The 24,498-nt window shown below is 43.2% G+C and overlaps 1 protein-coding gene across 8 annotated transcripts in view; it reads left to right on the plus strand.

Annotated features, from left to right (window-relative positions):
- The window catches only part of NTM (neurotrimin), a 430,040-nt gene extending 421,101 nt beyond the window's left edge, over positions 1-8,939 (plus strand). For 4 of the 8 annotated variants that reach the window (XM_054693209.1, XM_054693210.1, XM_054693214.1 and 1 more), the window contains 3 exons: positions 1,113-1,188; positions 2,089-2,121; positions 7,169-8,939. In XM_054693209.1, coding sequence (XP_054549184.1) covers positions 1,113-1,188; positions 2,089-2,121; positions 7,169-7,274 — 215 coding nt within the window. In that variant the 3' untranslated portion in view covers positions 7,275-8,939. The remainder of the gene's footprint in view (positions 1-1,112; positions 1,189-2,088; positions 2,122-7,168) is intronic. The other 4 variants (XM_054693211.1, XM_054693213.1, XM_054693212.1 and 1 more) reach the window with 2 other exon arrangements.
- Positions 8,940-24,498: the final 15,559 nt, after the last annotated feature.

Genomic DNA, 24,498 nt, shown 5'->3' on the forward strand with positions numbered 1-24,498 from the left:
GGTGAGGTCTCCTTTTGGAGGCAGAATCACAAGGCTTATACTTCTAGGAACTAGATTCAACAGTGAAAATCCATCAAGCATGACATAGATGGCAGTGTTAGCTTTTCACGAATCCAAGCGGGTGGGCTGGGTGCAGCGTGGGCATCTAGCAGAGTGAAGATGAAGAATATCTTTGCAAATTACCCCCCAATTTCCTGCCCCCCCACACTGTGGTGAGATATAAGCAAGGGTAGAGGACATTCTAGTACTAGAAGAGTTGAAACATTTCTACCTAGAAAATCCAAGGGTAAGTTCTAACAGAGGTTAAGGATGAGAGTCAGAATCCTTTATTTGTGTAGATGCTAAAGAGTGTTGACCTTGTTTTGAGTAACCTGTTGGAGGTTCTGGGAAAAATAGCTGGATTGGAACAATGAAGCCCACTTTGTTTTCAGATCTTTGATTCATGAAAATCACTCAGTTATCTAGCATACTGTACTTTCAATATATTTCTCTTTCTGATAGTTCAAACCAGCTAAACAATCAAATCTAATCCTCCCTGCGTCCTTCTCCAGCAGAGTTGAAAGCAGCAACCCCTTCATTTTATGGGCTCCCACCCCACAGATGTATCCCACACCTGCACTCCTTGTGGTTTGGGGCGAATGGCTATGACTGCTTTATCCGTCAGAGTCTCTCTTCAGACTGTCCTTCCTTCTTCCAGTCACTCTCCTTGGGACAGACACACTTCAGTGGTGTTAAATGAGGCAATTCATGAAAATAGCACCATCTTAGCTTCTGGGGTGACTTTTGGGGCCAGAAAATGCTCCAAGGAACTGTCCTTGCCAAATGCACACACAACATGGCAATGTCACTCTTGACTTTCTCTCCTATGCTGGCTTTAAATTGGATCTTCTCTGAGTTGCAAAATCCTAGATCATACCATACATCTTTATATATTCAGAATGACTTCTCAGCATAGCTAATGCCCACTTAAATCAAGAGGTAGATCATGTCTCGGGCACCTGTAAAGACAGATTGAGAACTTGAATGCACAAGGATATATTCAACATTGATTGTGGTCAAATGTTTTAGTTGAGTGTAGGTTGAGTTATATCTAGATTGTCTTCCCTTTCTAGATGAGAACCTTTGCAGAAGGTATCACTTCGATGCAGAAGACCTTAATATCATTTTCTTTTTGCCAGCTATATTGAGGTATAATTTATAAATAAAATTGTATGATATTTAAAGTGTACATCGTGGTGATTTGATATATGCTTATGTTGTGAAAGGATGCTCCATCCTCTCTATACCCAGAGTGAACAACACCAGAGACTGCTAGCTATAGAGGGAAGTAAAAGACTGGAGCTCGTCACTGTTCAGGCCAGTCGAGATAGCTGCTGTCAGTAGAAACAGCTCTGTGGTTTCCTCTGAGAATGGGTGAGATGGGATTTTTGTGGTGCAGTCAGCAGGGAAGACCAGGCATCCCATTATTTATACAAGGGGTCTCAGGAAGTGCAAGTGCAACGGATGCAGAGCTCACCGCACCAGGTTGCCCCAGATTGATGACACAGTCTGTCCCACTGGCTCTCATTTGACTCCCCTGCAGAAGCCAGAAGTCCTCAGGCTCATGCAAGCTCCCTCACCAGCATTTCTGAAGTGCCCAGAGCAACTCACCATCTGACCAAACTTGCGACATCTTTAATGTAGCGTAGACACCAGTATTCCATTTGTCATAGTGTCATTCACTTGTATTGGCTAATTTTATACTCAAGGCTTAAAGACTTTGATGGCCAAAATCTGTTGGTCTACCAAGAAACATTCATCAGCTTGGGGTCTCAGGCTCAAAAGAGTCCCGGGTCCCCTGCTAAGACCAGATGGACATAGTGCCTCTCTTCTGGGCAGTGATACATCCTTTGTAACCTTCCCAGCCCAACCTTAGGCAGCTGACTTCCCAGAGAAGTGGAGGACTGAGGGCTGGGCTGTGGGCAGGCACCAGTAGGCTAGGAAGGCCTGGGCCTGGAGCGCCAGCTAGTGTCCCAAACCCGCTGAGAGCAAATTGAGTCCCCCAACTACTTTCTACCTTAACAGTGGCTTGTTTTTAATTTCTTTTAGAAGTGAAAACTACAGCTCTGACCCCTTGGAAAGGTTGGTATATCTGTCTTCCAGGCAGCTGCTGCCTGGGTGGGGATGGGGTAGGTAAAACTCTTTGCCTTCTTCAAGATGCCTTCTCTTCTGAGCTAACCCCAGGAAACAGCCCAGTGGGAATCTTCCCTGACCTTGGGCTGGCTGGTGTCAATTTAGATTAACGGGTCCCTGGAGACACCCTGCTCTCCCGGGTAGCTTGCACTAGCGGAAGTCTAACTTCTCTTAGCTGGCAGCACTAATGAGCACCTGTCAGTGCCCAGAATAGCTCCTGTATCTGGGCTCCTCTGCACCAGACCTGCCTTTTTCCTTGCACATGGAAGCTTTAATGTGACGATCTTCTTAGACCTTGGCCTTGCATGCTGCCCTTTGCTTATCCTGTTCTCGCTTTCTCTCTCTGACGTGGAGCTGGAAGGAAAGTGGTGGATGGGAGGGGAAAATGGAAGGAAGGGGGAGGATCTTGGTGAGTCACTTGGCCACAAATAAAATGTGTCTTATTTAAGGCTTTCATCCCTGCCAGATGTTTCCAATAGGTAACTGACACTCTTCGCGGTTCTCGGGGACCCCTAGTCCTGGTAATCAGTCACGTAGACTCCACAGCTCTCTACTGAGATAGAGGCAGCAAATACAGTCAATGTGGAGAGGCACTGGGGCTGCATGTAGAACAGAGGTCTCATCTGTGTGGCTGGGGCCACCGGGCACATGAGCTGAGCTATCATGTGACCAGCACAGGCTGCCAGAGGCCTCGATCCCTGATGCAGCGAACCTGGTTGAAGGTCCTCGTCTTCCTCTCCTGGCATCCTGCCACATGCTGGCTGGTGTGGACGGCAGGTGTGGCTCCACACCTTCCCAGGTGCCCAAGTGGGGCAGGGATAGGGCCTCACTGTCTGAAGATGCACGGGTTACACAAAGCTGCTCTCTGTGTTAGTGGAAAGAAAATCACTTTTGGAGAAAAAAGTCGAGCAATCTTAGGAATGCCATCTAAGTTCCCTACGGTTGAGTTTGTACATGTTAGAGCAGGAGATAATTACCCTCCTCTCATGTACACGTGTCTTCATGGCCCTGGTACACCTTCCCCTGCAGCACGCTGCCCCACTTCCTCATCCAGGCAATTCTACCCCTGCATATACATTCCCTCAACCACAGAAATTCTCAGGGATGTTCACTGGAAATGGTTAGAAAAAGAGAGAAAATGTCATTCAGTTTTATTGGAAATAGAAAAAGGCCAATAATCTTGCAGTAAAGCAGACAACAAGGTAAGAAAAGAGGTTTTTATTCCATTGCTTTTATTTTTCTCCTAGTGGAATCAGAAAAGTAAGAAAACCTGGAGACAAAGGAAATATGTGCATCTCAGCACATGTCACAGTTTTTCTGGCTCCTTCCTGCTAAAAAATGTTTATTAAATATTTGACATGGGCAAGCTAAGCACATGTTAGAGGAACAAAAAAGATTATAACACAGAGTGGCATGGAGGTTAATAGTAGGATACACACCATGCTGTGGAAACACACTGCAGGGTTTCAAGGAAGGCTGCCTGGAGGAGGTGACTGAAGGCTGGACCAGAACCTGGAACAAAGAGTAAGAGTGAGTTCGGTGAAGGCTGTTTTTAGGCAGAGGGGCATAGACTGTGTGTGTTGTGGTGTGTGTGTGTTTCAACACCTGTGCTTGGAGTTGGGGGCAGGGAGAAGGCAAAGAGCACATGGCAGGGAGAGTGGCTAAGGGACAAGATAGCCAGCAGATTATGAAATGTAGTGAGTGTTCTGCCATCAAATTTTGATAAGACTTCAGGAATCAAATAAGTTAGTTGCTTGATCAATTTGCAATGGTAGAAACATCAGCCTGGGATTAGCATAAAGAATAAACTGGAGGAGCCTCCCTGGTGGTGCAGGGTGTTGAGCACAGTGCTGTGAAGCTGTCCACAGCTTCTGCAGCACAGGTTCAATCCCCAGCCAGCCAGGGAGCTACCCACATTGTGCGGCAGACCTCTCCTGTCTCTCCCACTGCTCCCCTCAGCAGTGTTTTCAGTCCATCTGCCTGTTCTGTTCCCCCCCTGTCTCTGGTGAATCCTCTCACCCTCCCACACCTCTGGCCTGTACCCCAGGTCTTGTATGCATGAATAAATAAATCTTTAAAATAATAATAAACTGGAGGGGGCCAAGGCCTCAGATGGGAAGGTTCAATAGGTACACTTTGGAATTGGAAGGAGGGCCGATGCACTGTCTTCCTTGAGAAGGAGGGTGGAGTGTGCATGCCTCCAACTTCTGCAGGACTTCCCTGCCTCCTCTGCCTCCTGTCTAGTTCTGTCCAGGCCAGGTTTCCTGGACATGGAAAGATGGATGAAGTGCAGGTGAGTGTGGAGGCTGTATGTAGCCTCAGACATGAGTGCCAGCCCTGTGGGCCTGGGACAGGACACCGAGGTTGTCCAGAGTTTCAACACTGGCAAGAGGAGGTCCTGGTGTGCCAGGCAACCTTTACTTTGTTCTGTAGAAAGAGTTTTCCGACACAACTGGTCAGGACCCTTCCCTATAGGCTCTCTGTGGCACTTCCCAGCGGGGAAAAGAGCCACAAAGGAATCCGAGGGGCTTAGCAATGAGAAGGAACAGGTGCCCACAGAGGACTCCTGCAGAGATGCCACCATTGTGACATGAAGCAGGTTCTTTGCCAGCTCACAGCCGCTCCCTTGTAGCGCTGCAGAGCCCCTGGACTGCAAACAAGGTTTTCCGACTTTCCTTCCATGGCAACCAAACCAGGCCCCTGCTGGGCTGTATGCCTGGCTTGTGGTATGCTCCCGTCTCTAACCTAGAGGATCCACTGGGTGGTCAGTCTGAAACGGGGGAAGGCAGAGGGAAGCAAAAACCCTCTGCATGCAGGGAATTGGCATTTTTTCCCTTCTCTTCGACATCAGCGCATCTTCTTAACCATGGGGTTAGGGACTGGGTGTGGGGGAGAGGGTGCATAAGGATGAATGGGGAGCAGATTTCAAAGCTGTGTGTGTGTGTTCAAGAGGAAAAAAAAAAGGTAAAATGTACCATTCCCCAGGAGATGTCATCTGGCAAGGAGCACCGCATGCCAGGAGACAGTGCCCATTTAGAATCACTGCAGCGTGTGGGGGGAGGTGGGATGCAGTCCCTAACGCTGCCCAGCTGTCACATGCTGCCTGGCTTCTGAAGACTTGCTCAGAAACCACCTTTGTGTCTTTGAGTCAGCATCAGGCACAGGAGAGGGGCTTGGTCTGAAGGATCTCGGACTGGTCCAGAGTGAGGGTCTTCCTGACAGGAGAGAAACATAATCTCTCTGCTCAGCACTGTTGCTCCCATTGGATTCCAAAAACACTGTATAGATAACAGGAATTGAATATAAAGAGGGAGTTCCTGGTGGTGGCTTAGATAGAAGCCTGTTAATTTGATTGTAGACAACACTAACAATTAGTGACCAATGGGAACCACAAGCGCCTCAAGTGGAGATGCAAGTCCATCAGGGACATTTCAAGAATGTACCTCTAGCACCTGGACTTTCCATAGGCTGAGAGAAGGAGGGCCTGTCATGGCAGAGGCCTGCCTTCAGTTTTGTGTTACCCAGAAGCTCACCTCCCCGCAGAGTGGTGAGCAGAATGGGTATCTCTTGTGGCTCTTGGCATGAGCACTTGCGCTGCCCAGGAGTTCTGGCCTTGGGGAAAGTGTGAACCAGTCACCACGCACATGAGATTGGGTGATGTGGTGCAATTCCAACTCATGACTGTTTAGCTACTGGACCCCAATCAGCAATTTGACCCAAAGGTCTAATCAGTAAAACCCTATGGTCAGTGCTCCCAAGCCAAGATTCTAGAGCTTGAATGAATCATCCCATAAGGAATCATCTGGTTTGATTTTGTTCCACACCAGCCGCATATGTCTCTGGTGCTTGCACCAAAGTCAGGTGAGTGAGTTCTGCCTTTGTTCCTTCACGCCCGGTGAGGGTGTGGACTTAGAACTACTGAGCTTTATGCCTTCATTAAATCCAGTGCAACAGAGCGTGGCCGAGCAAGTCCAGTCAGAGAAAGTGCCCTGTTTATTAGCTGCCTAATTCATGCAGGCATCCAAACTTGCATATACTACTCAGGAATCAGAGCTCCATTTGTTGTGGGTGTTCTTGGCTACAAGGCCGAGATAACCAGAAAGCTTATGCTTCAGAATGATAGGGAAGCTGCTGGAGAATTTTATGACCTCATAGTTTTCATGCCTCCTTTATTTAGCACCATTGGAAAGAATGGCCAGGTTGGTGTGCGCTTCCTAGGGAAATATGCCATCCGTCACCTACCCACAGACATGCTATGGCAGGGTCTACATCCTCTTGTCCGCATAAATCACCCCTGCTTCCCCATGCACAGCAAAAGGCCACCTTTTCTTTACTTGTTCCCACTTCAACTTCATGTGGCTGATTTTGGCCTTCAGGCATGTGACATTTGAGCTGTGTCTGTGGTTGCCCTGTCCAGATGGGGAAGAGGCCAAGTGCTGCAGGCAGAAGCCCTGTGCCCTGCTCTGAGATCGAGTGATTGACAGAATGGCCACAGAGTGCTCTGTAGCAGCAGGGAGGCAGACCATTGTGTCCACAGGTCTTTTCCTGAACACCAGGTTGAGCAGCTGGAGAACTCATAAGACAGGCTGTGCTCAGAAGTGGGGGAATGATGGAGCAAACATCACAGGGGACTTATGTTACTGAAGTTCTATGTAGGATATTAATGAATCTGCCACCCTCTTCTTGAACTCGACCCTGAGCTGTGACCTTAGCATGTTTATGACAGAGTAAAAGAGCAGTAGCCACCAGTGCATTTTAACCTGAGCCTCCTGTTCTTTCCTTGCAAAGGAAGACACCCCAGTAGACAGTGTGTATCCATGGGGTCACAGCTGAAGCAACTGCAGGCATTTCTAAGGCAGCCCTACCTGTGGGGCCAGAACAGCAAACGTTCCCAGTTAGAGGGGTATCTCATCACAGGCAGGCTTCACGACAGCAGACCAGGCGTGCTGTCCCCGGTCACACCAGGCAGCTCATGACACATGTGCTCTCCCCACAGGCCCGGGTGCCGTCAGCGAAGTGAACAATGGGACGTCGAGGAGGGCAGGCTGCATTTGGCTGATACCCCTTCTGGTGTTGCACCTCCTTCTCCAGTTTTGATGTGAATGCCACCGCCCCGCTGGGGAGAAGCTGCCGCCACTGCACCCACCAACAGAATAGCGCCGGCAACTCTGACAGCAGCAAGAGCTTTCCCGTTTCTAAATAAGATATAATCAAATGCAATTCAGAGAAGCAGAGCCTAATGGGACACGAATTTGAGGGAGGGGAACAAAGAATACTTTGGGAAAAAAAGTTGTAAGAGGAAATCGAAAATCGCCGTCCAGGCCTTGCAAATATTTAGGCACAGCTGAGTTTTCTTTCTTTTCCCAAGTGGGAAGAACGCGCGCCCGGCTTTGGACCCGCCTGCAAGCTGCATTGTGTGACCTCTCTGTGGCCCAGTGGGCGAGGGCTCAGCCACTCTGTCCACTAACGTGCCCCCATCAAGGAAAATTCTGGAGTCGGCCATCCCCAATTCAATCCGTCTCCTGAGATGAGCACAGAGTGTGTTGAGCAGGCCCAGACTGGCTGCTGCGGGCCCTTTTGTAGACTGTGCCACTATAATGTGTGATGAAAGCAAAATTAAAAAAAAATAAAATAAAGAAAAAGGAAACAAAACAAGACAGCCTGCCAGCTACAACAATCCCACAATCAACAGTCACAAAAGATAGTGTTAAACTTTTTTGTTGTTGTTGTTGTACTACATGGACATTCTGGATAATAAGGAATTCTGATTCATTATTAATTTTATTAATTATATTTTCTGATATGAGTCTAGAACTTAGTGCAAAAACAAGGCACAACTAAAAAATACACAACTGAAAGGGGTGAAGAGAAGTATGTTTGTTCAATTATTAACAACAAGTAGTGGTAGTGTATTTCTTAACTAGGTTTACAACTGGTGGACCACGCACCGGGCATTAACCACCCGGTGAGGATTTCATACATCCACCAAAAAAAAAAAAAAAACACACACACACAAAAACCACCACATACAATTTAACCAACATCTCCACCAGCGCTACAGGTTTCTCCTTATTCTGGTATTTAATGCAGACAATACGATGCTTCTACATGCTGTTTAGAAATGGAAGGGTGAGCCGCATTGTATCTTGAGTTTGTTAGCTATGCTTCTTTTGATGACATATATTATACAGTATATATATACATATATTTTTTTTGTTAGAGTTCTAGCCATTTTCTTTCCCAGCAGGGTCCTTGCTCAGACATTACTGCATGCTGTATATGGCGTTAGCTGTGTGTTGATCTTCTAAAAGATGATAGAGTTTACTGGTAATTGTGTAATCAGCTCCTGCCTTTTTATTTTCTTGGGTTATTTACATGTCAGAGACATTTATAAAAAGTGAAAAGAAAAAGCCAAACACTAATACCAGGCTCAGCATCTTTTCCAGGTGTGGCTCTCGGAGGCCAAGGCCACGACAGGCAGCCTGCTTCTCCATCACGCCTCGGGCATTAACAAACAGCAAGCAACTGAACCAACTAAACAGTCCATAACCACTTGCTTTAGCCCATTATGGGAATCTCTGATGCCTTTGGGACCACTGGAGAATTGAATCCTCTTGGTTTACTTTATTTAATTTCCCACCTTCGTGTGCGTGTGTATGAAAGAGAAGAAAATGCAGTTTTTAGGTAAACTTTTTTCCTCCCCTGAAGTCTGGGAACCAGAGAGGCCTCGGGGAGGGGTCCTGGATGTGATGAGGGAAAGTGGGATTGGGGGCTAAGGGAGGGGGGTTGTCTCTGACTTGACATTAAAAAGTGTTCCATGTCCCTCTTCACTTGGTGTGGTACCTCATTCTCAGGTGGGGGGTGAGGGGACAGAAACTGCCGGCTCAGGTGTGAAGAGCCTGGAAGGGGGCTGCTCCTGACTCAAGCTCCTTAATGCTCTTTTGACCCCTCCTGGGGGTGTAGTGGGTTTTTTTCTGCAGTAGGTGCCCTGATGACAGACAGGGGTCCAGGAAACCATCTTCCTCCATCTAACAGAAGGAAGGGGAGGGGACTCACTGGGACCGCATCTCACCTCTGCTCCTTCAGAAGGTCCTGAATGAGATTGGCAGCATCCTGCTGTGTCCAAATCCCTCACCTAGAAGCCAAACAGTGTCAAGTCTGTTTAAGGAATGGCTTTCTGGGTGGTGATTATATCTGGGAGGCAGTGTCACACAGCTGTCACCAAATAGAAAGAAACTTGAAACATGGTAGGTTGGTATTGAATAATCCCAAATGCCACCCACCAATGTTTTGGGTTCTGCCACCCCAAGTTATGTAAAAAAGTAGATTTTAATACAAACTAACATTCAAATAGTTCTAACCTCACCTGACTGATTCTGGGAATTAAGTAAGTAGCTGAAGTTTCATTGAGAGCCAGGGATGGGGAGAGAGCTGAGACACTCAGGAATTACTCTATGCACTTGTATGCCCCAGGTCAGTGCCACCTGAGAAGAGGAGGAAATGTTTGGCAAGGGGCCATTTCATTGTCAGCAGCTACTGGCAAAATTGAGAAAACGTTGAGGACTTCACATTCCGTTGTGCTCTTCTGCCTTTCCATCCCCACCTCAGGTGCCAAGTTATCCCAAATTCTCCCCAGCTTCATGGTTCTGAACCAGCCAGCCAACAGGGTAGATCTGGGCTACATTGATGTTATTCTTGCCTTATTTCTCAGCACTCTTAAAGGCAAGGAGCTTTGGGTATCCTTAGAATGAAAGTGGGTGGGTGTGATTTACCAGCATTCCTGTGTCATGAATGTTTTCAGACAATGACCACAGGATTTGTGTGCAGATTTAGATTTACTGGAAGAATGAGCGAAACACAGTAATTTCCATATGGCTAACCTTGAACATCAAAGCACCTGCAAAGAGACATTTCTAGGATTTTCTGGAGCTGGAAAAGATGATGGCACATAATGTAAATCTGAATAAGGGCATTTGCTTTTCTATTCACTCAGGCTTCCTTAGACATTCCATCATGTCCTCCTTAGGATGACCAGTCAGTCACAACAAGCTTTGTTAAAGTTGCATTGATGAGGAAGACTTTATTTGACCTGTGTATCAACTCAGGCCCTTTGGTCTTGTGGTTCTGCAGAGCTCTGGTTATGCTAGGGCACAACTTTGTAGAATCAACTTTGCCATGGCTGGTGAACTCACTATGTACCATATGGAAGAACTACCCATCCTGCCTTAAAAGGGGTTACTGCTCATCTTCTGCTTAGTGTGCTACATGAGCCCAAAACTGCTGAATTTCATTCAGTTTTTAAAGTAAGCATCCAGAAGCCCATAAGAAATGGCCTTCGAACAGATTTGGAGTTCAATTCAGGAGTTGGCCTCATTAGGAGCTTATAAGAACAATTTTCAAGAAACAAGCCTGAAAGGACCATCAGTGTTTATTAGGGTTAGTAGAGAATCATGTCTGTGGTTATTTTTCTTGATGCAGAAGGCCATTATTGATGGTCCTGATGAAAGACCATTACTAAAGGCTGGCCTGGAACTCAAATGTACTAGACCTTTTAAGACTCAGGCATAAGTCACTGTCATACTTTAGGATTCTCCCAACATCCCTGACTTTAGGATGTCCTTGGTGGGTGAAGATTTAGATTTGGCAGACCTTTTCCCATGGTAGTCTCTCATATGTAAAGAGGGAGATTGTGAGAGATGCTCAAACCTTAATCCCTAGCTAAACACTCCTGTACATTCATCTTCCTCTAACAATACCTGCTCACACAGTCACACAGATGCGCAACAGCTCTCAACTTTCTGTAGATAAATCTTTCCCCATCAATATTTCTACACATCGAATTCAGATGTCTAACTTGAAATGTTATGAGTACATGTCCAAGGACTATCTTCTGCTGAGTTGGAACGACAACGCTATATTTTCAATGAACCACAAATGTTTGTTTTTGTCGCTATGGATGGTAATAATGATGGGGATGATGAATGACAGTTATTGTTCCTCAAGCTGGAGATAAGTTAGCAAATGAATTAACACTAAAATTTGATTAAGGCTTAGTATATTTCATTAGCCTGACCCTGTCTTTATCTTATGCCTCTGAACCCTGAATTTAGGAAGGAAGCGGGCCACACTAATTAATCAGGGGAATGGTTTGTTAATAGGTGAATTTGTTTGATGAAACATGTAAGAGGTGGGATCAGCAAAAAAAACTTCATGATTTTGTATATTATATTGATGAAACATTGAGGTGCTTCTTCCTTTAGGAGAAAACTCTATGCAAAAAGAGGGATGCAGTGGACTTGATGGTCCCAGTTGGTGACACCACATGCCATTTCCACTACTGGCCAAATGTGTATGCACATGTCAGCCACTTACCCTTTATCGGACAGGAACATGAAAGAATCAGCACATGTGGTATCTGAGACCGCCACTAAATAATGACTCTTTGCAGCACTTTTTCCTTATTTCAAACAAAATCCCAGCACTAACTTAGTTCAGTATTTGCTTATTGGGAATTGATTGCATAGAAGCATCACCTTTGTCATCCTATACTGTCAGGACATTATAGAGCATCAATTCTGCCCTCTCTCTGCAGTTTATTCAAAAACTTTTTCTATGAGTGCTCAACTGTATGTGCCTCCAAGGCAATACATGCAAATTAATGTCCCCATGATCTGTGAGTAACTGAAATCACCTCATTTCTGTGTCTTTATTTTTATTTTCCTGTCTCTGTACCTCCATGTTTCTCCCATTCATTCTATATCATGTGGATAGAGCAACTAGATTTCTTTAGAAAACTCCCTAATCCCTTAGCTAAAATTTAAATCATATCTTACAATTTATATTTGATGCATTTGCTGCATAATCTTTTATTAAGGAGGTTTGCTTTGGCTTTAGTTTTTTGAATATTGATTTTACTTTCATATAAATCTCCATATAACTTAGATATCTGTTTCTGACATATTGTGAAGTATAAAAATCTCTTTCTGTATGTTGTTGATCTCTAGCATTATTTGAAAACAAGTTATTCCTCTTCCAGAATATCTGACTAGAACTTTCTAGAAATGCAAATTGATTGTGACTGTAGAAATTACCTTGTACCTAGGGACTCTGATTCTGAAATTTTTGAGTACCAGCACAATATTTTGAATATAGTAGTTTATTGTTAATTAGTAGAATTGGATTGTGGTCTGATTCAATTACTAACTAGTTGGGTTCTTTTTACTTATCTTTTATATATGATGTTATGATGGAAGATGGCTAATATTTTTCAATTTTAAAATTCAAATATCAAGTGATTTCAGATTTTATAAGATTTCTGCAAGAAAAAAAAAATGAAGGATACTACATTTTTGATAAGTGAAAAGTGAAGGTATTGCTATAGTTCATGCATTGTCTTGTTTCCAGAATGGCTCATAAGAAGGGAAAGTGCAAAAACATAGCTGACCTTTCTGCAAATTTTGAAGTGATTCGTTATGGAGGAATTGAGAGATGGACACTGCATAACTTAGAAAGGAGAGTTATTTAATTAAAGACTGTGGGGTGTTTTTGACATGGGAAAGGACCTTAGCCCCAAGCTGCTGTTGACTTCAGCTATCTATAGAATACAAGTAAAGTAAGAGAAAATAGACTGGGGAACTAAAAGATATTGAGTGCATTCAAAATTCTCACAGTTCTTGCTAGAAATGTGTGTTTGTGTGTATGTGTGTGTGTGTGTGTTTATACATGTGCATGTATGTGGGTTTGGTATTCGCTGTTGTTACTCAACTATTTTTCAGAACAGATGACATCTTTTATTCCCAAGATTTATCTTTAAAATAACAGGAGATAGTAATGAAAAGAGAGGCCTCCAGATAAGGCTTTTCATGATCTTACCATACCATCTTGATAAATGTCCTGCTCAAGGGCTTAGAAATGTTTGTGTAGGTCTCATTGGACACATTTGTGTTATGTTTCAATTCTTAGTCTGCCAAATTCCCTTGCCTTCTCATTCTGCGCCCCCCAGACTCTGTACTTGGTTTTTAATTCATTTGTGAAGGGCATGAGAATGTAAGAAGCAGTGTGCAAAGTCCAGACTGAGAATCATGGAAGATGCATGAGCCCTAGTCCCATTCCCCAAATGTTTGTGTCTGGCCACTCTCGTAACTTCAATTTCTTCTGAAGCTTCATTTGCAGAATTTATGGAAGGACCAGAAAGAGCCATCAAGCCATATGTCCTGTACACTATAAACCATAAAGGGAAGAAGAACACAAGACCATGTAGCACATATGTGGGTGAGGGGTCCTTGTCTTCTTTTGGAAGGATAAAGTGGGAAAAGAAAGAAAATAAAAAGCAATTCAAGCCAGTACCCATGTAATTCTTTTCACTTATGCACACAATTCTTCTCATTCATACCTGAACAATCAGAAAGGAAGACAAACAGGAACTAAGATGTACAGCCACAAATGCTGTCTTTTAAGTATGAGATTCCTTTTCTCAATTTGTCCTAGCAATTAACAAGCAAGAAAAATTCGAATAAGATAAAATAGAGAAATAATACAAAAATTTAAAACGTATCTTGGAGACTGTATGTCTGAAAAGGGTCTACTACATGCATCAAATGTGTTTTGTGGTGTTAAAATTAAATTCTTAGAGAATAGGGGTGAGTCCTACCTCCTTACTCAATGCTCATTATGAGTGCCTTTCATAGGTGGGCTCTTGGCAAAATGTGATCCCGTTTTGCATATTAAAGGTAGCATGCAGTATTGTATGCCAGTCTCCTCTCATTTTCTTGTAGAATGGGCATAGGGAGAATGGGGACACTCCGGAGCAGACAGCCAAAGAAGGCATTCTAGCCCAAACACTGTTTCCTTTGCTGTGGGATCTGCAGCAGGTAATTATAATTTCCAGGGATTTAATTCCCTAATTGGTTAAAATAAATGCCAGAGAAGCTAGTTTTAAAAGGCCTCCCCAAATGCAAAATCCACTGGATCTTATGCATTCTTCCATATTTCATCTGTTTCCTAAAATATGAAAAATCCATGTTGTAAGCAGGTATTGGTGTTGGCCTGTGGAGGTATTTACATTCACCCTCAGTTTGGGAAGGACCCATTTTTCTTGGCATGAGACAAAAATTGAGAAGGCTACCATTCTCAAATCTTTGGACACCAGGATACTCTTTGATAGTATGAAAAAACAAAACAAAACAAAACAAAACTACAAACACCCTCTCCAGACAAAATATCCAAACAAATCCAAATGCCCAAAATGTTCTAATAATTTCTGAAGTTTTGCAGGCTATTTCAAACTCAAAAGTGAGTTCCATGTTAAAAAAAAAAATCATGACAGAACAGCACACATTTTGTGCCCCAAACTTTTTGTGTTGACTGACTCTTCCATTATCTGTTCCTTACTCTGACAATTACATGTGTTTAGGTAAAGCCAGCCTGTCTGTGATTTGTTTCGTAATAGTTAGGGAAACTGACTATGAAACAAATAGCTCATAGTCCACATTAAGCCAAAAATAAATAAATAAATTCAATACTTTTTTTGTTCCCTTTTCCTGTTAGATCTAAGGTGATCAGGATATTATACTTTTAAAAACCCTAATACAGAAGACACTCCACATGCTCATTTTTCACACTAGAATATTCTTCCTCATGTTCTAGGTATAGGATGTCCCCCATTCAAGGGTGAAGCTTTTTTTTTTTTCATCTATTAAGCATTCAATTGAGTCAACACTTGCAGAGTGCCTGTGTAAGAGGGTGAGGAAGACCATTTCCCAGCCCTAACTCTGAACAAGGAAATCAATATTCCTCAGTGTAATTCACTAGTCAGAAGTAATCACCTCTATCACAGCAACACAAGGATAATAAACTCATTACACTGTGTTTGCCTCCATTTCTCTCATGTTCCTCAACATCAAAGTTTTACACACATCAGATGCCCTGATCTCCTGATCACTCTTGCATTAATACATTTTTTTTCCAAGTCACTTATGGAATCATTCTTCTAAATCTTAGTACAGTCTCATCATTCCTTGTCTTCAAAATATAAAGAAATAAAAAGTCAGGTAGAGTTGATGGCATCCTAGGATCTGAGCTCTGGAGCACTGGGAATCAAATTGGACTTTGTGAAAAGAAGATAAGCTGTTTTCATGAATAGGCATAGCAGTGTCAAAGCACATCCCCTAACTATCAATGAAAAAGTCTTTCTAACTAAGTCACCCACTAACTTAACTTACATGTCTTCGTTAGTATTTATTTCTATGCATTCACCTTTATCTACTTTACTCCCAGCCACTTCTTTCCTACATCAACCTTTGTATTAATGACCTAAGAAGTTAAGATACCAAAGAAAAAATAAAAAATATTCAGTCTTGGAAGTTTATTCCAATACCCCTTTGTTTATAATGGGCATTCAGAGAGTATCATCATGATATTGTGGGGAAAAAATATGTGACCTGTTTGGGCTGTACCTGGAATGTGCATCACCAACACCTGAAGTTAGGGGCTCCCTGGTGGTGCAAGGGGTTAAGACACAGCACTATGAAGCTATCCGCAGCCACTGAGCATGAGTTTGATCCCTGGCCAGGGAGGTGACCCACATGACACAGCAGACATCTCCTGACTTGCTGTCTGCAGTGTATTTCAGTATATCTGCCTGCTCTGTTTCCCCCCTCTGCCTCTGTTGACTCCTCTCACCCCCACACCTCTAGCCTGTACCCCATTTCTTGTAGGCATAAATAAATAAATCTTGGGGCCTCCTCAATGGTGCAGCAGGTTGAGCACAGCGCTATGAGGCTGTCTGCAGCCTCTGCAGAGTGGGTTTGATTCCCACATGGCGTAGCAGACTTCTCCTTTCCCACCCACTGATCCCCTCAGCAGTGCTTTCAGTCTTTCTGCCTGTTCTGCTCCCCGCTTTGTCTCTGGTAAATCCTCTCACCCTCCCGGGCCTCTGGCCTGTACCCCAGCTATTTATTGTATAAATAAAAAATAAATCTTTAAAAATAAATAAGTAAATAAATAAATCTTTAAAAAAATAAAAAAAAAACAACACCTAAAGTTAGATGTACAGTACCTTCAAATATACATCAGATTATTGCCAAGGGTTTAGTTGACATCTGAGGCAGTTGCACTATGAGTTGCATCAATAGATCCCAGTAATTTGGCTAACTTTAGTCAAGAAAATTGGTTGGGCTCAGGCATGTTGTTTCAGCTTGAGTGATCCTATCTGATGAATGACCCTGATTAGCAACATGAATAGAGCAATTACCAGTTCACCCCCAGGTTTGATTATTTCAAAATTTCCCTGGGGAGTGCAACATGGCTGAATAAGATGTCCTTGCATAACTCCCTATCAACAACTATTTGTCATCTATCCTTGGAGAGTGATGTCAGCAACATGGCTGAGTAAGATACCCTTGTCATGTCCCCCAGTCAACAACAACAATTTGGCACCCATCCTTGAACAAAAGAGCCTTTTGTAGGACCTGTGGGATCAGCACCATACACTCAGGAAACCAGGATGCATTGCATCCACCTGCACTTTGAATAATAGACACAGACTTTGGTCCTGGCTGTGACTCTACAGTAGCTCATAAACCAGCTCGAGTTCCCTTCTGGCCACAGTCTAGGAGTTCCTGTAGAACTCTGCCTTAGACAGTCCATCATAAATGAGAGAAACTTTGTGGAATTCCAAGTTTCCAGCAGTGAAGTTCTGACACATCATTAGAATAATAAATAAATAACAAGCTGATGCCTTGGAGATGGTAGAAGGAACAGTGTGACAGCCTGTGAAACCACATCCCAAATCTCAGTGTCAACCAAGATACTGGCCTGCAGTTTCTCCCACATGGGAAAGTGAGAACATGTGAGTGAGTGAGCACTCAGCTTTCACTGGCAATTTCTCTCTTTCTCCAGAGTAGAGTTGTGAGCTGCATGAACAGGGCACTAGAAGAGTCTGTGAATAACAGATGTGACTCTCACAGGGCTTTAAAAGATTTACTGGGCCTCCCTGGTGGCGCAGTGGTTGAGCACTGGGCTGCGAAGCTGCCCGCAGCATCTGCAGCACTGGTTCAATCCCCGGCCACCAGTGAGGGTCCCACATGGCACACAGACCTCTCCAGCTGCACCCGCTGCTCTCCTCAGGAGTATACTTTGTCAGTCTGCCTGTTCTCACTCTGGTGAATTCTCTCACCCTCCCACACTTCTGACTGTATCAAGTGCTTATATAAATAAATAAATAAATAAACAAACAAATAAATAAATAAATATTTTAAAAAGTAAAAGATTTATTTTTTAATTAATTTATGCATACAAGAACTGGGGTGCAGAGTGAGAGGAATGACCAGAGACAGAGTGGGGAGGTTACTAGGTGTATCTACTGAAATACACTGCTGAGGGGAGCAGCGGGCAAGACAGGAGAGGTCTGCTGCACAATGTGGGTTAGCTCCCTGCCTGGGGATTGAACTCATGACTTTGAACTCATGCCACAGTGGTGGTGATAGCTTGGTAGTTCTGAGACTTTAACACCTGCACCACCAGGAGGCCCCTCACAGGGCTTTAAAAACAATGCAGGTCCTACTGACAGGTCATGAGCTCCATCAAGATGCCTGCCCATGACTGGTGATGCCTCAGCCATGGATTTCTCCAGCTGGTCCATAGGTACCCTGAGCCTTTCACCTGCCTCACTCATATGCCCCCATATGGGTGGCTGGCTGGCTGTGCCTCGCCCAACCTTGACTATGTTAATAGAATCAGGATAATAACCATAACCACCTCAACACAACAACACCCATTTGACAAAATGAGCGTGTCTAGAAAACTCTCAACAATTAAGTATAAAAGTAATGTACTTCAACATAATAAAAGGCATACCTGACAAGCCCACAACTGACATTATATCTGATGGTAAAAGTTCTTAAGATTTTCCTCTAACATTATGCCACAGTGGTGGCGAGAGCTTGATAGTGGTGAGACTTTAACTCCTGCACCAGCAGGAGGCCCCTCACAGGGCTTTAAAAGCAATGCAGATGAGCAGTAAAAGGATAAAAAATGAGGCCCCCTATCCTTGATACTATGTTGGTATATGTATCTAGGTAAGAACAAATATCAACCTAAGATTCCCTCCCAAAATACAAAACAACAAAAAGCAATGCAGTTCCTACTGACTGGTCATGAGCCAGCACTACTTAACATCATCCTGGAAAGCCTAGTCAGAACAATTGGGAAAGAAAAATAAAGGTAATACAATTGGAAAGAAACAAACAAATAAATTGATATTATTTGCAGAAGCTTGCTTTTACATAGGGAAACTCCTAAAGGCTCCATCTGAAACAGATCTAATCAAGTAATTCGGTAAAGTCACAGGATACAGAATCAACATACAGAAATCAGCTGTTTTCTATACACTAACAAACTATCTGAAAAAATTCCCATCACAATAGATTTCAACAAGATATGAATAAATACATGTTATTTATTTAATTTCAGGAGGTGAAGTTTCTATACACTGAAAACTATTAGGCTTTGATGACGGATATTGAAGAAAATGCAAATAAATGGAGAGATATTATGTCATCACATATCACGTGATCAGAATGAATTATATTATTAAAATATCCATACAATTCAAAACAATCTATAGATTCAGTGCAATCCCTGTCAAAATTGCAGGGCCATTTTTCTCGTAAGTAGAAAAAAAAAAAAAACCTACCTTAAGTTTCATTTGGAACCACAAAATTCCTGTGTCAAATATTGTCAAAACAAAACAATGAACAAAGCTGGAGGTATAACACTTCCTAATCTCAAACTATATTACAAGGCTATAGTAATCAAAATAGAATGGTACTGGCATAAAAAAAAAATAGATCACTGGAACAGGACCAAGAGACCAGAAATAAATCTTTGCTTTATAGCCAACTAACATTTTCAACAAGGGTGTCAAGAATACACAATGAGCAATGAGCGCTCACTCTCTCTCTCTCTTTCATAAATACACATACACAATTCCCTCACACTCACAATCTTTAATTCACTCTCAGTATAGTTTTTCTTTCTCTCACACAATTTGTTTTATCTCATCCCTTTTCTCTCTCACACATAGCCCTCTCTCTCATCTACACAGTCTTTCACAAATTACTTCTCTCTCTCACCGTCTCTGTCTTGGGACATTAGAACTCCCCAAGAGTTGAAAAGGGAGTTCAGCATATTGTTATTGCTGACATTTAAGGTTATGTGAGAAATTTTTTAGTCCAATTATTTTCCTTCAAATCTGAATCACACTATCTTCATTCTGGTGTATTTGTTCCTAAGGGTAAACAAGGACCATTCTAGAAATCAATGAACTTTACTAAGAAGAGAAAAGTAATTGCACTTGGAACTGGGTAAGAAAACCATGGATTCATTAAGTCCTATTATTTATCGAGGGCCTAATATATTGCAGATGTTTCTTGTACTACGCTGTGGGGATAATTGGTGAACAAAACAAAAATAACCCCTGCTCCTGAGACACTAGTGTGGGTGGGTGGGGGGATAGTCAATAATAAAATTCACACACACACACAAATGCACACATGCACAAACACACACATGCACGCACAAAGCGTATTTTGCAGAAGGTACTTTGCACAACAGGAGGAATTTTCTGGGATTCCAGGAAAGTTTCCTGATGAAGTGAGATTTACTATTGAATTCAGCTGCTAAGACTGAGAAGGGGCTAGCTATCTAAATTGCAGGAGTGAGAAAAGAGAAATAGAGTAACCACAGGAACTAAGATGCTAAAGTCAGAGGGAAAACTAGACTCATAGAGAAAACCTTCATCTCTTACTATATTCTTCTAAAATAGTGTCCTTTCAATTGATTATTACTTTTCTCCTTGCACATGGAAACTTTGTATATACAATTGAATGCAAATGAGTGTAACTCATTTAACCTATACACACATTTATACACAATATAGTATGCCAGTAAATATTTGTAAGTATAAAGTTGTTTGTATTACAGTGTTAGAGCAGCAGCCTTCAAGCCACTCTGATGGGACCATGGTCCCTGAGGTATCGTTGGCCCCGTTGGCTGGTCAGGAAGACCAGCTCAGAGAGAGTGATACAAAGCCTAATTGCCCCCATCCCTGTCACTACCGAGCTCCCTCTACTGGGCTTGGCCATCTCTCTGGACAGCAGCTATATCCCCTTGGGATGTGTCGGGCCACATTGCATGCACTGCTGGCCCAGAAGCAGGTCACCTGAGCAGTGGGTCCCAATTGGGGCTGAGTATGTGGAGGCAGGTGGACCCCGTGACCTTGCATCAGTTCAAGTCAGCCTGGCCACCCTAGGACCAACAACGTCAGAAGTGGTGGGTGGCACTGGAAGGTGGAAGGTGGAGTTTAACCCCCTGCCTGAGATGAGACTATTGGGAGCCAGGGGAGGAGTGCAGCAGCCATAAGGACCTTAATAGCAGAAGCAGCGAATGCTATCTCTCTCTTGTTGGACATCATCAGCTTAGCCTTCAGTCCCTGCCTTCCAGTGGCTTCTTTAAAAAAGAAATATTTATTTGTTTATTCATATAAGGAACTGGAGTAGAGGCCAGAAGATTGGGGGATGAAAGGATTCACAGGAGACAGAATGGGGAGCAGAACAGGCAAATTGACTGAAATACACTGCTAAGGGGAGCAGCGGACCAGTCAGAAGAAATCCGTTGCACCATGTGGGTAGCTCCCTGGCTGGGGATAGAACTCATGCTGCAGTGGCTGCAGATTGCTTCATAGTGCTGTGACTTAACCCTTGTACCACCAGGGAGGCTCCTCCAGTGCCTTCTGATCAGTAAACCACTCCCTTTTCCTCCACGTGGGTGACAGCCTTTAGGCTCTTATTGGAGGGCTGACTGCCATCTGCTACATGGAGCTGGGCTGCCACTTGCCCCCTGGTCTCTGCTCAGGACAGCCGCCATCTTCTTCCTGTGGCTTTTGGCTTGGACTTTAACATGGAAACATGACAATATCTGGGGTAGGGCAGACCACATCAGCCACATGGGAGTCTATAATCCTATATACCATTTCTCAGTCTCTCTTTCTTAGCTCACCCTCTACTCATGTTCTGTAAATAAATTCTGTGGTTGTTGTTTCTCCCCATGTATCTGTTTTTGAGTCATGTCCTACAGTTGCAAGTGTGTGATGAGGACCCACCAACTAGATCACCCCTTCCCTCACCACCCCATTGATCGGTTTCTTTTTTTTTTTTAATTTTTTTTTTTAGATTTATTTATTTATTTATACAAGCACTGGGTACAGTCAGAAGCACGGGAGGGTGAGAGAATTCACCAGAGCCAGAGCAGGGAGCAGAACAGGCAGAAGGACCGAAGTACACTGCTGAGGGGAGCAGCGGGCGGCAGGAGAGGTCTACGCGCCATGTGGGACCCTCGCCCGGTGGCCGGGGATTGAACCGGTACTGCAGAGGCTGTGGGCAGCTTCGCAGCCCAGCGTGCAACCGCTGCGCCACCAGGGAGGCCCCCCATTGATCGGTTTCAACAAGACTCCACCTCCTCTCAAATCTGAATGCAGCACATCTAAATCACTCAAGAGACACCTACTAAATTAGAATCTCCAAGGGGAGGGTCATGAAATGTATATTCTAAGTAGGTTCCCTAGGTGAGCTCTCAAAATGAGTAAATCTAAAAATAGAACATGCAGTTCTTGTAAATTTATTTGTCTTTGTATATGGAACACTGAACACCTAGAATTTATCCTTGACTTCCTCTCCTCACAACCATATACAATTCATCAGAAAATTCTATCACTTCCAATGTACATCTCTGATGTGTGGGATAGACTTGACTACCACCTTTATCCCAGTAGGGAAGCCCATGATTGCTTCAACTACTCTGTATTAGTCCTTAATTATTCCACAATTATTTCTAATTAGTTTCCCTGTGTCTTATATTCTCCACACAGTTGCTGAGAGATATCTTAAAAAATAAACAAATGCACAAAATCTATTATTGCACAATGCATTGTAGCTTTTGACTCATTTTAATTCAATTAATTCTGTGAAAAATCTGTTGAAGTAGCTACTTCCCTAACTCTAAATTACAGATACAGGGAGAACACAGGGCCCCTGGAGGTGAAACCAGGATTTTAACCCAGAGAGTATGAATATTGAACCTGCAAGCTCAGTCTCTGAGCTACACAACTTTTAATAAATACTATTTTTATTCATATCTAAGCTATCCAGTTTTCTCAGTTAAAAATCTTTGACGTTGGAGGCATGTCTTATAATTGATGACATGGCATAGCTTAATTGGCAGCGTTTTTTCCTTGTGCTACATAAAATAATGACATGTCTTACATAAGAGGGCTCTTAGAGTTGGTGAAATACAGCATTTGTTGAATAAATGGATGGGAGGAGGAAGGTCAGTGCAGTTGCACTGGAAATCTCTGCTTAGACTCTGTGAAGTCTTTCTGTAGGAACAACACGTTGAATATTCTGGATAGAAAATCGACAGAGACTCACAAAATTATTTGCATTATTATTGATAATTGGTTGCTCCAATTAATTGTATGTTAATTTGTGGAACATAAAGTACTTCATGCAAGTTGCGTTAGAGTAATCCATGTTTTTTTTTTTTTAATCTTGATGAATATTAAATACCTAGACAAATATTTTTTCCAACTGGCTATTTTGAAATTTTTAACACATTGAACTCATCCCATTTTCTGTCATTCTAGGTGGTTTAAAGTAGACAGTCCTAATTTTAGTACCGTTATTCTTCTTTTCTGTGAGTCACATGCTTCTAAACACAGCACAGTATTTTCTTGGTGTGTTTTTTTTTTCTAGGGGGGGAGGGATCCCCACCAGGTAAATATGACACTTGCCATTCTATTTGCTTGCATTTTTTAAATCATTACTTTAAGTGGATGGTTTGAATTGGACATTTAGTGATTTGTAGCATTATAATTAGCAACTGAGGATTATTTGCCTATATGATCATGCACTAGTAATAGTATTAAAATACAAATATATATTAAAATATTATTTGCAATTTATAAATTACTTTATTTACACCATCTCATTTAATCTTATTTCAAGCTCTCCCTAACTGCAAGGAGGAACAAGGCTTTTCACCCTCTGCATCTTCTTAATTGAATTACTCTCTCTGAATAGCCTCTGGGCTCTGAAATGACTCTTTAGATGCCTGAAGCCATGAATTAGCTAAGGAGACACTGGGTCAAGAGTCTCAGCAAATTCTGGAAGTGCTTTTCTGAGTGATAATGAGCCTGCAGCTGCAGCCTGGAACTTCCTAACATGGGTTCCCTGACATTTGGTGTACAAAGAAGAGGTTGGTGAAAATCAACAGGGCAGGACCCGGGCATCTGAAACTCTGAGCCCATAACTCCTAGCTATGAACAATGCTGTGCATTTACTCTGGTATGCCATGCTGTGTCCCTGTGGGCACTGGTCCAGGGAGTACCATTGCCTCTAATCTGTGGGAAGAAGATGCCAGAAGCTGTGGAATGCAAGGCTTCCCACAGGACCCTGCAGCTCTCTGTAGCACAGATTCTGATACTCACTCAACATCCAAGTCTGGACATGGCCTCTCTCCTGGAGATTCATGCCGACACAGGGGTCTTCAAAAGCTTTGGAGCTTTGAAAAATTCTCAGGAGAGCCTGATGCTGTCTGGGAAACAAAAACACAGTGAAGAATATATGGTACAAGCTTCCCTCTGCTGCTTCTTGTTGTCTAGTGACTTGAAAACACTTTCACACACTCCACCTTCCTCTAAGATGAATTTCCTAGGTGAGATTTCCAGTTGGGCTGACGAGTGCTTGGACTATGTATGTGGCCAGAACATGTCCTCTGTGGTTAACCCAACACTATAGAACAAGAACAGGTGGCTAAAACCCACAGATACAATGTGGGTACTAGCCCTTTATGTTAAACAGGATTAGCAGCCTGGCCATTAAACAGAGCTGTAATACCAGAGTTTTAAGACCCTCCAGGAGCCTACAACCTTTGGGAGTTTTTACCTTCGATTCCATTTAAATCCAAGAGGCTTTCACCCTGCTGGCAGCTCCAGAGTTACTGCTGAGGCTTAGGGAGAAGCTGTTATGAAAAGCTGAGGTTGTTGCTAAGCAAAGGAAGTCTCAGGGAGGCAACTGACAGAGTAAAAGCAACACCTGGTTAAACTGAATTTGACATGAGAGCTCCTCTGGCTTTAAGCTGCTTTTGTAAGGGTTAGAGTTCTGTCCGCCTAATGTTGAAAGGCAATAAGCATAGAAAATCACAGTTGTTGCAGGCATGTATTTCCCTAGCAGTGGTGGGCATGGTGAGAAATATGTCAGGTCATGAGAGAGA

The sequence above is a fragment of the Talpa occidentalis genome, unplaced genomic scaffold (assembly GCF_014898055.3).
Source record: "Talpa occidentalis isolate TD23 unplaced genomic scaffold, MPIMG_talOcc4v2.1 talOcc4.12, whole genome shotgun sequence".
Lineage (NCBI taxonomy): Eukaryota > Metazoa > Chordata > Mammalia > Eulipotyphla > Talpidae > Talpa > Talpa occidentalis.